The 18,034-nt window shown below is 40.5% G+C and overlaps 1 protein-coding gene across 3 annotated transcripts in view; it reads right to left on the bottom strand.

The window, feature by feature from the left end:
• pcsk5b (proprotein convertase subtilisin/kexin type 5b) overlaps positions 1-18,034 on the bottom strand; it is a 319,262-nt gene that overhangs the window by 209,824 nt on the left and 91,404 nt on the right. For all 3 annotated transcript variants that reach the window (XM_059969732.1, XM_059969734.1, XM_059969733.1), the window contains exon 7: positions 3,007-3,179. In XM_059969732.1, coding sequence (XP_059825715.1) covers positions 3,007-3,179 — 173 coding nt within the window. The remainder of the gene's footprint in view (positions 1-3,006; positions 3,180-18,034) is intronic.

The raw sequence follows: 18,034 nt of genomic DNA, 5'->3' as shown, positions 1-18,034 counted from the left end.
GGCTGGTGTTAAGTGCCCTCCCAGTCAGATCCTTCCTGCATGCCCAGTGCATTGATCCCACTGAGTGTGGCCTGTGTGTTAACTGCAGTGCAAACGAGATGGTTGCTCACCTCTTTGTAGACTGTGGGCCTATGTCACGGTTCATCTTGAGCAGTTGCGTGACAGATGATCGTGGGTTTACAGGCTGGTCCCAGGGACGTACACAGAGATGAACATCAAGTGCTGTTGGCAGATCAGCAGCTTTGGTCTACCAAGGGCAGGTGAGCCTGCACTTCCAAGATGGCTGTCGACTGGCTGAGGTACGTAATGAAGCCTGGTGCAGCCACCACAAGGGCTCAGTAGAGAAAACCACAGAACATGGTTCTTCTGCTGCTTGGAGAGGGAGGGCTGAGATGAGTGTGGAAGCCCCTAAAACTACTGAAGTAGCATGCCACCCCAAAGGGCTATTGATGTGCAGGAATGTAATAAGACTCAGGTATATTCCATTCTCCACCCCCCATGACCACACTGGGTTTCCATGCAGGTGTTCCAGTTTCCTTTCACAGATGTAAAGTTGTTGTTACCTTTTACGCCTCGTGGTGCACCGTGCACCATTTTTGACGTTTCCGTAGCACCTGACTGTTTTCACAAGGCCAGGTTGCTAGCTTAATGTTCAACCCAGCATGCAAGGAGTTGGCTGGATTTGTTACCTCAAAATCCGGTGCTGGCCCCATTACATTGTCTGGCTTGAGGTTGGTAGGTGAATTGGTCATGTGTTAAATTGTCCTGTGATTAGGCTAGGTTAAGTAGGTGGCGATGGCATGGCTCATTGGGCTGGAAGGGCCATTTCTGCTCTGTATCTCTAAATTTAAAAAAAAATTAAATGCTAGTGGAACTCAGCAGGACAGGCAGCATCTATGACCTTATTCCCCTTTAATGTTTCAGGCAGAGGCCTTTCATCAGGACTGGAAAAGGGAGAAGCCACCCAGATAAGGTGGAAAAGGGAGGGAAAGGAGTACAGGCGGAAAGGAGTACAGGCGGAAAGGTAACAAGCGAAACCAGGTAAGGGGGGTGGTGCGTGGGTGGCAGGGGGCAGGAATGAAGGAGAGACATGGATACCATAAATGCTAACTGGCTCACTTAGTTCCTCCAGCAAATTGAACTGCAGCTTCTATTTCTCCTGCAAAATTCTATTAAAATCTCACTTATTAAATATTATGCTCAGTCTTGTAACTTAACAGCTTCTGAAAACTTTCCCCATGTACTGTAACTTTAATAAAATCTTCAGTAAAATTTGTGTGTTGATAGCTTAAGAGCTTCTGTCTTTTGATTATTCAGATCCCAAATAAAAGATGTTACGAAATGTTAGCAGTTTAAATTATGTTAGGATAGTGACGCACAAGGGGAGCCTATGGGTTAGTATTTATGCCCTAACTGGAACTAGGACAGACACTAGAGAGCATTCAGGAAAGGCAGACCACAAGATGAAGCCAGACTAAGCAGAACTACAGATAAAGTCATGCTCTTTAAAGATTATTCAGCCGTTTAGTCTAAGGTCTCAACAAATATTTTTATACTTGTTTTAGACCCAATCTCTGTTTACATTTCAGTTAACAATTAGAATAACTTGTACTACCACTCTTCCAGCATCTGCTTTGCTAACCTACATGATTTTGGTGATCTCACTGCTCAATAATATAAAAATTAAAATGTTTTGCTAATCTGGGGCACTCAAAAACACGTTTGTGCTTTCCAAGGTCCAAAGGACACTTACTACTCGAAAATACATCTGGCAAGAAGGTTATCTCCTGTCTTGTATGGGATTGGGGTAGTTAATGAGTCATTGTAAATTAGGTTAGGGTTAAATCAAGGGTCACTGGGCAGCATTGCTGGAAGGGCCTATTTCATGCTGTCTCTCAAAAAAAAATAAATGGGTCTCGTAGACCTCTATCTGGGAGCAGTTAATGAATGACAATAAATTCTATTATTCAAAATAGATTGAATAATTGCTCTTTTTAAAATTCCCTTTAATTTCTTCCCAGTAGATACCACTAACCATAATCTTCCAAATTCTCGGGAACGTCCCAAATTTCTACAATGCCTCTGAGATTAAACCATTAAACCAGGAGATTAAACCAGGAGTAACCCTGCTAAATGCATCACCTCAAGGGCCAATATACTTCCCAGGTGTAAGGCAGCCGAGTGTAAGGAAGGCGTAGAAACAAGCTGGATGAGCTCAGCAGGTCCGGCAGTGTCCATTGAAATGAGCAGTGGAAGCTGGCTGCAGAAGCATCACATACCCTGTGCAGGTAGGATGCTGGGGCTCCGTCAGATCAACGATAAGCTTACTCCGTGATAATGACAGTGACTGGACGGAGGCTCAGGAGGGCCATGAGAGTTGGCTGTAGCTGATAAGGGCAGCTTTCAGCTGTGGCTTAGGAGGAAGGGCAAAAATTGGGAGACCGACTAACCCCACTGGAAACTACAGGGAGTGGCAGGGAGACATCCCTGCCACTGATCCGCCACCAGGAGTTGCACCAGGGTTAAGGGAGCGAAACATCAACGAGCGGTGGTCCCTGGCTGATGAACCTGCTGCTGACCCAAGGGGAAGTGCGGCAGGGAGCAATGCCAAGCAGGAAGCATCAACCTGTAAATCTCACTGAGCAGCTCGTGGACGCAATTAAATTGTCAGCAGTAGTTAAACTGTTTACAAATCTTCATGGTCTAACCACACACCCTCACATTTACCTCAAACAGAGAAGCAAGCAAACTTACGAAATTAAAAGGCAGAAGCTGTGGGTGGCCTGGCTGTGAGGAATTCGAGCATCTACCTTGAAAATCAAGTGGACAAGTCAAATGATTGAGCTAAAAACTAATGGTAATAATGTATGAGCAAATTAGTAATGAATGATCTCATTAATTAGTGTCCAGAGATCTGGCACACACTGTACCATCAAGGATTTAAATTAAGAAACCTCCACGGTGTTGGAAGCCAAGCAACTCCACTACGAAGCCCTACATTCTTACCTGCAAGATGCCATTCTCAAAGGCCCGTATCGCGAGGGATGCTGGTCCATCCACAGTCTTTCCATCATCATCTGGTCCCCAGCTGGCGCTGTAGATGTCGATGTGCTGTGGGCTCAGGCTAAGAGATTTTGCTTCCACCATATCCGTGACATCCCCATCCAGCATGCGGACTCCTGAGGGAATTGCAACAGGTTAAAGGTGGCCCAGACTCAACATGTAAGCAGTGCTTCATTGCAACTGAAATGATGCATTTTAGAGAGGTAGGGAGGGGGTGATATGCTGGTGGGAGTGAGGTGGTTCACAGGAAGTACACATCAAATACAATTGTAATTGTACACTGCAGTATTTTTAATCAGATATACATATAGAGATTAAGGATCAACTTATTTGACTAAATCAGCTGTTTCCCACATCCTATTGGAGCCTGACATTTGAGGCCACTCTCCATGTTCCATCTGCTTTGCTTTGAAGGGAATTTAAACAGTAGATTTTTGATACTTCAAAACCAGTGAACCTGGATAGTAGAGAGGAGAGGTGGTTGATGGAGGTCAATGTTTTGAAGACACATCATAGAACATTTCAGCCCTTCAACATTTCGGCTCTTCTGCCTTGTTGTGCTGACATTTAAACCTTGTCTAAGAGTCTAACCCTTCCCTCTCACATAGCCAACAGTTTTCCATCGTTCCAAGAGTTTCCTCAAGTGTTCATAAAGTATCTGCTTCTACCACTAACCCTGGCAGGATGGTCCACACTCCCACAACTCTTTTTAAAAAAAGCCTTAGTTCTGACTCCCCCTCCCCCTCCAATACTTTCCAAGTACGTTAAAATGACGGCCTCTTATATTATATTAGCCATTACCGCCATGGGGAAAAAGTCTTTGGCTATCCACTCAGTCTATGCCTCTTATCTTGTACCCTAACCCTCACCTCCTCCTTTGCTTCAAAGCAAAAAGCCCTAGGTCATTTAACCTATCCTCAAGGTGTCTACACCAAGACCATCCAGGTACGTTGCATTCATTTGCTGTTCCTTCTAACTTAGAAAAATTTAAAATAATGGAAATGCTAAAACGTTCAACTTGGTTAAAAGAAGATCAAGATCTGAAGCATGAAATGAGGCGACAATTCTGAGAGGATTCAACAGAACAGATGTTACTGTTTCATCTCAAAAGGAAACCTACAGTCAGGGTAAGATGAACTACTTAAGGTGACAATTAGTGGGTTTCCCCTTCTGAAGGATGCGAATCTTCGGAACTCTCCAGCTGTGGAAGTGGAGACAAAAATCTATTCAAGGTCGAGACATGTTGTTGGGCACTGGGGGAATCCTGGGTAATGGGGAACAGGCATAAACATGGAGCTAAGGCCAAGATCTAAGTAAATATAGCTTGCTCTTACTTTCATTACTTCCCAGACTTTAACCTCAGTCTGAACGCACACGTTCAGATGGATCAAATCTGAAACTGAATTTTAATAAGATTGGGAAACAAAGCACGGTCTGCAGTTTAGAGAAGCCAGAAATCAACTTTCGCAAGTTATCCCCTGGGGCAGTAGAGTGCAGGCGTTGTGTAGAAACCCCTTCCTCTTTTACTCCAGCCAATTGTTCTAAACTGTTCAGCAAATCAATTGATTGCTGTGGAATTATCCCAGGGTGTCATTGCAATGAGTAACTCTTCAATTGAAAATGTCAAATTAAACTCTCACAAAATATTTATCCCAGTCCAGTTTACCTTAGCTACCTCTACTAAATCACCTCAAATGATCATTAGCATCGATAATATACTGGCCAATGATATAAGGCAGACTGGGAGCTACTTTTGCTGACTTTTTGGATTTGTGGGAAATCAATACCGCTATAAATGAAATTAGAATCTGATGCTAATGAAGTCGATTCAACATCAAAAGAAATAACTTGCAACAAACTTTTCTGCTCTTTTAACTGTAAGTTAAAAGCAGTCGTGCAATGCCAATCATTTTATTAAAAACGGTATTGGATTATGTTGGTAAAGCTTATGCAGTTTTCATAAAATGTTAAAATATCAGCCATATTAATTGGTAATCATTTGAATTACAGTCTTGTCTCCACTCCCAGGCAGTTCACTAATGTCGCAGAACAATTGGAAAGAGCTCCAATCGCTATTAAAACTCCCCACAAGAATAAAGATAGACACTCTAAAACAGGGTTTCTCAACTGGGCTTCTATGAGAGCTTGCCAAGGGCTCCGCAAAAGGTCATGATTAAATAAACAAACATTTTTTGAACTTTGCGCAACATTAGCGCTCACAGTGGTGGGCAGTGACCAAGCAGCCCTATTAGCAATCTCGTTAGAGGTCTCTCAGCCCAGTATGGCAGTAGGACCACGTATATTTGGTTGAGTGCAGAGGGGAGGATGGTAGGCTGATAAGGAGTGTGAAGTGCGTTTACCAAGCATTGAATGGATTCACCCAAATTGGGCTGCGTTGTTATGTCCTCCCTGTGTAAAATACACAGGGGTATTTCACTGACCCGTGTTTTGCAGACATATCTGATGGTCCGTTGAGGAGATTTTTGAACAGGTGTGAGATGGAGGAGGACAATTCTAGACCTAGCCCAACAGACAATTCTGATAAGGTTAACGATGAAGAATTACTAACTTCTGAGTTATTTCACTGCACCAGTGCAAACACGAACACAGTTCATCTTTATAATGAAAGCTACTTATCGGAGGGTTTTACATGGGCTGATGATTCAAGTCGTCCTACTCCACTGTGCCTAGTCTGTGACAAACAACATACAAAAAGACACTCAACTACAAATCACAGCCATGACAAGTAGAACTGCTAATTATTTTAAACTCCAACTGAAATCTCAAAACAAGAGGAAAATGTTGTTAATAAAGTCACAGTCAGTAAAAAGATTCAGAAAACAAGTTACTTAGTAGAAGAACTTATTACCCAGTAAGGGAAAAGTCACACAGTTGGTGAGCATCTAATAATGTCAGCACCTAAAATTATAATGGGTAAAATGCTAGGACAAGAGAAATTGAACAGTATGAGAAATTGAAGGTTTCATTCTCGGTCAATAAGTTGACATATTGATGACATGTCACATGATGCTGAAGAGGTTTTGCGTGATAAACTGAGAAACAGCATCTCCTCTATCCAGGTTGATAAATCAACAGATTTCACCAATAAATGCCATGGTGTAGCACTTGTAGATAAATCAACAGATTTCACCAATAAATGCCATGGTGTAGCACTTGTAAGATGGTGAAATTCAAGAAGACTCTTTCTGTTGCAAAAAGCTGCCCAAAACAAGCAAAGGAAGGCCAGGATGTATTTAATGTTTTGTCTTCATATCTGGAAACAAAAGGTCTGTCTTGAAGGAACGATGTGTCCTCTGTACTGATGGTGCCCCATCAACGGTTGGCTTCACGAGGGGTTTCATTCCTCTTGTAAAACAAAATCCTGACATTGTCACAACACACTGCTTTCTTAACAGAGAAGTGCTGATGTCAAAAACTCGAAGGTGAAATGAAAAAAATTCTGGATGATGCTACAAAAATGATTAACCATATTAAACAAAGACCAGTTCACTCGAGAATGTTTTTTTTTAAAACTGAAAACCTGGACAAAGCACACCAGTCTCCTTCCACATACAGAAATCTAGTGGCTTCACAGAGGAAAATTTCTCAACAGGGCTCTTGAGCTGAAAGGTGAATTGTAGGAGGACATTCAAGAAAATAGTAGGCTAGATTTTGCTGAGTGCTTTGAAGATGAAGAATGGCTGCAGATTCTGGCCTACTTACCAGGCATTTTCCATCACATGAACCAATTGAACAAGTCTCTGCATGGCCCTGGAGAAAATATTTTGACTTCAAGTGACAAGATTCTTGGAATTAAAAGGAAACAGAATCTTTGGAAAAATCCTGTTGCAAAAGGAAATCTTGAAATGTTTCCACTGGTGCTTGGGTTTGAGAGTGAGGTATGGTATCAGAAAGTCTCAAGTCTTATTGAAAACCACCTGGAAGAACTGCAGAACAAAATTGAACAGATTTTTCCCTTCCTTTCTACACAAGTGTATGACTGGGTGAGAGATTCTATGAACCTTCGGCTTAGCCTAAGAACTTGACTTCGACAGAAGAAGAACAACTTTGAGCTGCAACCTGATTATGCACTCAGCAATGAACATTCTGCTGCAGTTTTCAACTTTTTACATGTATGAGCAAGCATCAAGGGCAAAGATAAAAATCACCTCATTTCAGTTGAAGGTGATATCCATGTGTGCTTATCTCAAGTTCAACCCAGGATTTTGTATTTGTGCAGCATAAAAACAAGCACAGGTTTCACATTCAAATAGCTTTGGATTATGGGTTTTAGTACCTTTACTATTCAATGTTGTCAATAAATTTTTTTCGTGTTGTAAATAACACTTAATCAATTTATAACCTTTACTTAAATTAAATCTACTGAGCCTATCTTTAGAAAAGGTAAATGCCATTATCGTCAGCCAGTTATTTAACAGAAATATATTATGTTTGCCTTATGAGTTTTTAAAATTCGTGAAAGGGAAAGAAAGGGGCTAATTTCAAGAAAGGCAAGCTAAAAATTAATTCTCTACTTAAAAGAGCATTGACAATTGTTTTTGGATTATTATATCTACAACTTACCAATCACGCTAATGTACAGTGAGTTGTAGATATAATTTTTTAAACTTTTTATTAATGAAGATTATTTCAAGGGTTCCTTCAGGGGCAAAAAAGTTGAGAAAGGCTGCTCTAAAAGAACAGTTCAGGAGAATATCATCGGTCAGAACACAAAAATGACTAAGAAATGCAATACATAAATCATTCGTGCTGTCTGTCAATAATTCAACTAACTTATTTCATCAATAACATGCTCAATTTTGGTTCTTCCAGGAATATTTGACTCCAGGCCACAGTCCAGAGATCAAATGATTTTAGAGCAAAGCAAGGCCAAATAACTTTGACACCAAAGCAGGATATGACCTCAAGAGGTTGAGTGAAATTGAAGTCATGAGAAATCATCGAAAATGAAAATGCTCCATCGGCCAGAACATACTAAGGGAAACAAAAGGCAACTGTTTGCTGTAGATCAGTAATCTGTGAACCAGGGTGTCCATTTTGCTCTAGCTGTGATCTTTTTTGTAAATGTTGTGTATAATTTATGTTTACTTTAGATTTTTCTTGCAAATGCTGCTTTTATGATGCTTTGTGTCAATGCTTTAAATAAGATTTTCCTTCTATCTGTGCATACAACAATAAATTAACTTTGCGATGCACTTCCAACCTGATATTGCATCCGATTGCAAGTCATTTCAGATTCTCCCATATCCATCTTATAATAGTAGGTATTCACATATTCCATAAGTAAAACTTCAGACATCTTTAAGATGACAAGAGAAAATTAGACTAGATAACAGCCTTGAAATACACACACAATAAAACTGAATTAGCTGCTAAGCTATGTCTATTTAAATAAAGGAAGACAGTGAGTTTGAACATGTTCATCTTACAGCTTCTGACACCAGATCATTATCATCTACACAATTGGAACTGAAGTGGACAGTGCACCTGCAGCTGAGTAACAGTGAGGACTTGCTTAATGAAAACATGCCAAGTAAATCTTGGCAATACACTTTATATGTGGTTTCTGTGGCTGACAATTGTGAGCCTGCCAACCTGCCACGCTGGTAACACAGCATGTCAGTGTAACATGTGCACTGAACTTGCAATGAAAAAACAAAACCTTGCAAGCCAAAATTCCAAACAATAAATTGCTGATGAAACAAAGTCCAACTTCCCCAGCCCACCTTAAATAAGTTGTGATCAGGCGATCTGTGTAATATATCTGGCGGTGGACCTTGGTCAATGCTGGGATTCTGTGAAGTTCTACAGTACCTGCAACAATATTGACAGGCTATTTTGACCACTATGGTGTATAAGACTGCAAAAAACGCCATTCATTTTTCTTTCCCCCTCTACCTGTTGATACGTTTTTAGCATTTACTGCTTTTATCACTTAGGAGAAACTTGAAGATGTCCCTGAATAACAACCACCATCAAGAACACTTACCATATCATCCCACACCCTCAATTTAGAAAGCCTGATCACCTGGCTGCCGTTCTACTCCCGTCATATGGCAGAAACTGAAGACCTCAGCACAAGTAGTGAGGACAAGGCAGGTGGAGAAGTGCTTCCAAAACTGCTTTGAGTCAGTAGACCGGACAACATTCAGGGATTCATCTTTGAATCTGAATGAGTATGCCACAGTTGTCACCAACTTCATCAAGACCTGCGTGGATGCAAATATGCCTGTGAGAACATACTGGACATACCCAATCCAAAAGTCTTGAATGATGCAGTCTGCTGAGGGCTGGAACTGTGGCATTAAGACTGGTGATCCAAAAATATACAAGTCCAAGTGGAATGCTATTTTAAGAGCAAAAAACAAATTCCGATTGAGGTTAACGATGGAATTGGATGCATATCATCTCTGGCAGTGTTTGCAGGCTTCTTACAAAGTGCAACCTAACATCATGAATGGGAGCGATGCTTCACTCCCAGATGAGATCAATGCCTTACAATGCACATGTTGAAAGGGAGAACAGAACTACATCTGTGTGAATCTCTGCATTATCCGGTGACCCTGTGATCTCTGACTCATATGTCAATGTCAGAACATGTTTCAGGAGGGTGAACCCTTGCACGGCAACAGGCCCCGATAACCCATCAGGCACCGAAAACGTGCTAGCCAACTGGTGGGAGTGTTCATGGACATCTTCAATTTCTCACTGCTGCACTACGAAGGTCCTACCTGCTTCATAAGGACAACCATCATATCAGTATCCAAGAACAGCAAGGTGAGCTACTTCAATGACTATCACCCAGTTGCATTTGCATACAGTATACTGTGATAATGTGCTTTGAGAGATTAGTCATGGTCACAATCAACTCCTGCCTTAGCAAAGACATGGACCTAATGCAACTTGCCTGTCGCCGCAACGGTCAACAATGGATGAAAACTCTTTGGCTCCTCACTTGGTTTGAGATCACTTGGACAGTAGCAATACCCACGTCAGGGCTGCTGTTTATTGATTATAGGTCAGATTTCAACAAAATCATACCCTTAGTTCTAATCAACAAGCTCCAAACTCTGGGCCTCTCTACCTCTCTCTGCGACTGGGTCTTTGACATCCCCACCAGGAGAACGCCAGTGCAAAATGGAAATGACATCTCCTCTTTGCTGGTAATCAACATAGGCAGAATTCAAAGATGTATGTTTAGTCCAAAGTGATGGATACAGCCCAGTCCATTGCCATTGGGCAAATCTACATGGAGCACTGTTGCAGGAAAGCATCATCCATCATCAAGAACCTCCACCACTGATGTCATGCTCTCTTCTTGCTGCCATCAGGAAGGTGGACCAGGAGCCACAGGGTAAGTTCAGTAACCGTTATTACCCCTCACCCATCAGGTTCTTAAACTAGAGGGGATAACTTCATTCAATTACACTCACCCTATAACTGAACTGTTCCCCACAACCTATGGACTCACTTCCAGTGACTCTTCATCTCGTGTTCTTATTATTTATTTTTCTCCTCCTTTCATATTTGTGGCTTGTCGTGTTTTACACATTAGTTGTTTGTCATTCCTGTTGGGTGCAGTCTCTCATTGATTCTATTATGTTTCTCATATTGACTGAATGCCCACAAGAAAATAAATCTCAGGATTTTATAGGCTGACATCATGTACTTTGTTAATACATTTACTTTTTACTTTGAATTTGATCACAAGTGAAAACATGCTTATTACATCAACCATGTCTATGCCGTCTCCTTGGAACTATGTTTCAATAACTTCTAAACAGCATGCACAAACTGAGCCCAAGCTTTCCTTAACACTCCAGCCATTACTACTTACCAGTCTAGTAACCTTCACTGAACTACTTCCAACATATTAACATGATTTCTTAAGATCAACACTGTACTTGGTTCTCCAGAGGCAGCATCACAAAGGCCCTACATAACTAAAGCATAATCTCCCTACTTTTGTCTTCAATTCTCCTTACAATAATCAACAGCAATCTGTTGGTTTTCTAATTGCTTTCAGCACCTGCAAATTTTGTAAATCATGCATTAAGACATTCAGATCCCACCATCTCAGAGCTCTGTAGTCTGTCATCAAGGAGGTAATGACTTCTTTTTAAAATTACCTTTACTGCCAAAAACCTGCATACACACAATGGGTACAAAGCTTCACCTGGAAAGAGCAAGCAGGTCTATCCTTATATCCTCAGACACCTGCTGAAATATTACATCTTGCTGAGTCACCGAAGCAATTTCCGTGACCACCAACAGGAAATTTTAATCCACAGATTTATTAGGCGGACCAGTACACCTGCTCCCTAATACAAGCATCTGATCAGACAATCACGTGGCAGAAACTCAACACACAAAAGCACGTAGACAATGTTCAAAGTAAGATTATCTGAATGTATAAATTTCACCAAATACAACCCTGAGATTCATTTTCTTGCAGGTATTAACAATAAATACATGAAACAGTAGTATCAATGATAAATTGTCCCTAACAAGACAGCCATTCAACCAATGTGCAAATACAGAAAGAAATAAATGGAAGTATTATAATACCACCTCAGCTATCAAAATAATCTGAGGGCGACTCTAAGTCCTCTGTGGTTTTATCTAGCTTTAAACCCACTAATTTACTGAATTGGATGAAATTTGGCTATCAAATCAGAGACAACCAAACAAATTATACCTCGACACACCTTCTATAGATGGACAATTTGAAATTATTTGCTCATTCATCAGTAAAGCTAAGCAATTAATTCAAAAAAAAATTTTTTTAAAAGAAACAAACATTAACTTTGGAGTAGAGAAGTGAAGAATATGAAACAAAGGTGCAATAGGGCTAGTAGAATATAACAGAGAAGCAGGTAGAATAGTAGAATACAACCAATTGCTGAATATGAAGCAAATACTTTGTATATCAACAAGCAACGAAAACAGAACATAGTGTGATAAAGGGAACACTTCCAACAGAATTTACTTCAACGCTTAAGAAAATCTGCCAGAGCTCAATAGTAAAAATATAACAAGGGCAATAAACACTTTTACTATACTCATATTAACATATTCTTTTGGCATATTATCTCAGTCCAAAACCAATCTGGAAAATTTACAAAGAAAACTAAGAACTGAAACGACAAATTGTAGAAAGCACTATGTGCACTCAAATGTGCTTAGATTCACACTACCTAGTACAGAAGGAGGAAGAGGAATAACAGACATAGATAACTTGTACAACAGTCGGATAAAACTTTCACTAATGAAAACAGAATTCAGCACTCCAGACGAGTCTATGCAATTCTGAGAAGTACACATCACTCAACATAAGTGAAAGCATAATCCAGAAAAATGAAGAAATCACTACAGAAGAAAAAGTTAACCAATGGAAGACATCCCCACAATCTGAGCAGTGACAGTGGGGTCCCTTGCAGCAAGACAGGATCACATGGTTAACACAAAAAAAATCTAAAGTACATGATAAGAGGTCAACAAATTCAAGATGATAAATGCAGAAAATGCCAAGAGAAACCAGGATCAATCCAACACATTACAGAATACCGCAGCAGATAATCAGATTAACTCAATCTGATTACTTACACAGGCACAATCAAAAAGCAAATATCATTCACCAAAATCTTGTTTTAAAATACAAACTCAAAGGCACCGTACCTTACTAGAATTACATAACTGCTCAGGTTTAGAGTCAAGAGTCCTATATTAAGACTGATGCTTTATTACAAATAGGACAATCCATATAAAATCACAGGATAACTGACTAAATATAGTCATTGCAAGCATAATGTATAGAAATCCACAAGTGCATACTGTAAATTGAACATATTTTGGTGTTTATTTTTAAAATGCTTCAATTTATTATCAGATTGTATAAAGAAGAAATTTAAAGACTATGGAACATGATTAGGGTATACATTGTTCCAACAGTAATATCTAGAACATTTCCACACAACATTAAACATTTTGGCCTGCAAAGGAATATTTATCAAAGTCTCCAAAATGTCACAATACTAAACATTTCAACAGTCTGAAAGTTCCCAGCAATAGAGAAATGAGTGCGCTTGGCTCTGCCCGTAGATCATTTGAGCTAAGATATATAATAATATATAAACAACATATTATTATTGTGGTCACAAGATGAAAAGTCCTTAAAAGTGTGTCCATAGGGCATGGGAACAGTACAGTGCTGGGATGTGTGAAGTCTCATGAAGCTATTACCTCTGATCTGAAGAGACTGATGGTTGAAGGGTGATAGCTGTCCATGAACCTCATGGTGTGGGTCCTGAGGCTACTGTATCTCCTTCCTGATGGCAGCAGTGGGAAGAGAGCCTGGGTGGCAGGAGAGGACCTTGGCAGATCCTCCACCTGTAGTTAATAATCAGCTCCTTGGTCTTGCTGACATTAAGTGAGGTTACTGCTGTAACTACTCTGCCAGATTTTTAGTTTCCCTTCTATTTGCTGTCATCTGACATTAGAGATGTGCTTAGCCTCACATTCATAAGTATAAAGTGAGTAGAGCAGGGGGCTAATTACACAGCCTTGTCGTGCACCTATGCTGATGGTGATTATGGAGGAAACGTTGTTGCCGATTTGAACTGAATGGGGTCTGCAAATGAGAAAACTAGGATCCAGTTGCACAAGGAGGTATTGAGGCCTAGGTCTTATTGATTGTGTATTATGAAAGGGTTGGTATTATTAAATGATAAGCTATAGTCAATGAAGACCATCTTGGTGTGTCCAGATGTTCCAAAGTTGAATGAAGAGCCAATGAAATGTCACCTGCTGCTGACCTGTTGTGATAGTAGGGAAATTGGGAGTGGATCCAAGGCACTTCTCACCAACCTCTCAAAGCACTTCATCACAGTGGACGTAACTGCAACTGGATGACAGTCGCTGAGGCTGGTTACCACGTTCATCTTAAGCACCAGTATAATTGAAGACTGCTTGAAGCAGGTGGGTAACAAGAAGTTAAAGATTTCAGTGAACACTCCAGCCAGCTCAGGTCTTTAGTACTCTGCTAGGTAATCCATCTAGGCCAGCTACTTTCTGTGGGTTCATCCTCCCGAAGGATGCTGTCATGCCGGTCTCAGCAATGAAATCTCAGGTTATTTGGGTCATGGTCAAGAGGTTCTGTTGTTGCTTAGACCAAATATCAGAATGGGGAGGAAATGTGACACAAGTAATTTAGACCACGGAATGATTGTTGGTATCAGGTGGGGTGGACTGAGAAACTCAGAAATTGCTGATCTCTTGGGATTTATTTAATCCCCCCCACCCTACTTTAAGAAACACACTACAGTCTCTAGAGTTTACAGAGAATGTTGCAAAACACAAAAGGAAAAAAAAAATCTAGCGAGTTGCAGTTTGTGGCTAAAAACGCCTCGTTAATGAGAGGGCTCAGAAGAATGGCCTGACTGCTTCAAACTGACAGGAAGGCAACAATAATATGGTGTGACAACAGCAGTGTGCAGAAGAGCATCTCTGAATGCACAACATGTCACATTTTGAAATGGATGGGCTATATAGCAACAGAAGGCAACACCTTCAGTTCCACTTCAGCATCTAATGAGTGGCCAATGAATGCATATTATATATGCACATGCACACATTATTGTATATTCAGATGTTTTGTGATATACATGTTTACCAACTCTGTTCTTGAGTTGATGTGCCAGCATTAGCACCACCTACAACATTGGACAACTCCCCACAGAATAACGTGCTGTGATATCACTGGATACTAAGTTTTGAAAATAGAACTGACTTTAACACTAGAATACCACAGCACAATAAAGGCCCTTCATCCCTTGATGTTGTGCCGACCCATATATTCCTTTTAAAAAAGTACTAAACCCACACTACCCCATAACCCTCTTACTTTTCTTTCATCCATGTGCCTGTCCAAGAGGCTCTTAAATACCCCAAATGTTTTAGCCTCCACCACCATCCCTGACAAGTCATTCCAGGCACCCACAACCCTCTGTGAAAAAAAACTTACACCTGATGTCTCCCTTAAACTTCCCTCCCTTAACTTTGTACATATGCTCTCTGGTGTTTGCTACTCATGCCCTGGGAAACAGGTACTGGCTATCCACCCTATCTATGCCTCTCATAAACTTGTAGAGCTCTATCAAGTCCCCTCTCATTCTTCTATGCTCTAAAGAGAAAAGTCCCAGCACTGTTAACTTCACCTCATAAGACTTGTTTTCCAATCCAGGCAACATCCTGGTAAATCTCCTCTGCACCCTCTCCATAGCTTCCGCGTCCTTCCTATAATGAGGTGACCAGAACTGAACACAAGTGTGGTCTCACTTAGATAAAGATTTTATCTTTAATAGGTTATAATCCATGATACTGCATCCCTGACTATGTTCAGGAACACTCGGCGCATTTTAGCATGATGCTGTTTCAATGCTTCTTTCAAAATACTCAGGATCATCCTGTTCTCTAGATGTAATAAGATCTGGATTTGTGAACTAACAATATCCTGGAAAATTTTGGCCATGGTAAAATTGGCGAGGATATAACTGTTTCTTGTATCCAGTGGTACACATGCAAGTCATATGTGATAAATCTAGATTTTGCCAAATGTGCATGCATATCACAAAGGCGATTTGAGGATATTCTTTGTCAGCTGCCTGATTTGCTGTTATGCAGTCATTGCACATTTTACAACCTTTTATGTTTTCATTGTAACAATAGGAATTGTGCAATCACTGAGAATTACTTTGACTAAACCATCACACAAACCCCAAATGTCAAGCTTTTCAACCAACGGGAGATTGCCCTTGGCTGAATACCTGTACTTATCTATACTTGCCTTTTATGCAATGACTTCACTGTTGATATCATTAACACAACCCCGCCAAGCAATCTTATTATCCATGATAATGCTGATTACATCCTTTTAATTCAGTTTCAGTTTGCAAGCCAATTATTGCCCAAGATCAGATGTTTAGCATAATTCACAACTGTGGGACCCTGGCCATCACTGGATATCGTGCAGTGCATCCAGCCCTGACATTTAACAATTTATTCCAGTCAGATCCAAGACTTGTCCCTTTTTAAGAATAGGTGACCAGAGTGGTCCTCATTTTTGGAATAATCCACACCTAAGTTATGGATTAGGACAATGTAGGACCTTGTGGGGGGAGCGGGATTGTTAAATTGGGAAAAGACTAATTACTACAAGATTAGGCAGAAACTGCCAACAGCGGATTGAACACAGCTGTTAATGGGCAAGTCCACATCCGATGTGTGGGAGTTGTTTCAAGGCCAGCTGGTCAGATTTCAGGGCCAACACATTCCTGTGAGGAAGAAAGGCAGAGATGGCAAGTTCCAGAATACTGGATGATGAGAGATGTTATAAATTCAGTCAAGTAGTAAACTGAAGCATACAGAGTGTTTTGGAATCAAAAATCAGACAGGTCTCATGAGAAATATAAAGGAAACTATTTAGAACAGGGAGTGAGGAAATCTAATCTTTTAATCCAATCTAACTAATCACTAAGAAACCCATGTGCCTTAATCTTCTAGAGCAGGCCACCATGTTGAACGCTTTAACTACAATCCTTCCATTGCCCTATGCTCAAGGCTTTGTTATCCCATTCAAAAACATTCAAGCAGGTTCACAATATGTGAACAGCCCCAGACAAATTTATGTGGACTGTCTATGCAAGTCTTAATACCAAGAGTCTTCCTCTATAATAGTGGTCGCCAACCGGTCGCTCTTTCACACTTTCCCAGTAGATCCCGAAAAAAAGATGAAAAATAAATACACAAATACATTATGCCTGATAAACCTTTTGATGCAAATATGTAGTAACTTCTACTTTGAAAAAGGACCACTTGACAACTTCATGCCCAAAAGGAACAACTTTATCTAGGACGGTAAATCAGTAATCGCATACAGACGTCATCACTAATGCGCACCGGGCAGAAAAGACCGGAAGGAAAACCCCGCAATCCCGGAAACAATCTCTCTTTACAAACAAGTTTTCTGTAGCGGAAGTATTGCTACATTACCATGATCCTAATTGGTATTAACTTAACTTTATAATACTCACATTACAACCCTTCTCCCACTTTAAATTCCAACATTCCCCAAACGTACAAGAAATGGAAAACAAAAACAGTGGTGTCATTAGCTTTACATACCCCTGAAACTTGTAGTAGTGTCTCAGTAAGTTTACCAATACCAGGAACGTTGAGGAGCTGAAATCGGTGTTGAACGCCAAGCAAACATGCTGCTCAGAGGACATGGATCGACAGCGTTAAAGGACTTGTCACTTTGTGAATATTTTTTTTTAAATGACAGTTTGATGACTCCTTGGATGTAATGCAAACAGCTCAGCTTGTTGTATTTGTCAGACTGGCTTTCCGGGATTTTACAGCAAAGGAGGACTTGCTCACTCTTTTGCACATAAAGGAGAGAACAAGAGGTGGGATATTTACAATGAGTTTTAGAAAAGATGTCCATGAAAATGACATCCCCATTTATAAACTGGTGGCAATTACTACTGATTGGGCCCCAGCAATGTACGGTGTGCGCGTTGGTTTTTATAGCACTGTGCCGTAATGACCCTGATTTACCCAACTTCCTGGATTATCACTGTGAGATTCATCAGCAGACCTTGGCTGGGAAGGTCGTGGACTTTTCACATGTAATGACACTGGTGGTCAAACTGATAAACTTGATTCAAGCAAAAGTGCTTCAGCACCGCTTATTCAAGGCATTATTGGAGGAGCTCAATGCCGCTATGGCCTGTCTGATATGCTAGTTATAGTGTTTTCTTGGTTAAATTAATTTGAAAGTTTGACAAAAGCACTTTATGTAATCAAAGTACAATTAACCCAAATAAAAGGGCCTCAAGTTGGAAGTACAATCTGAGCTGTTTTTTTCTCTTAAACGATTTAGTAGGTTGAT

Source organism: Hypanus sabinus, chromosome 5 (genome assembly GCF_030144855.1).
Source record: "Hypanus sabinus isolate sHypSab1 chromosome 5, sHypSab1.hap1, whole genome shotgun sequence".
Lineage (NCBI taxonomy): Eukaryota > Metazoa > Chordata > Chondrichthyes > Myliobatiformes > Dasyatidae > Hypanus > Hypanus sabinus.
Note: the sequence above shows the minus strand (reverse complement) of the source record. Positions and strands in the feature narration are given on the sequence as shown.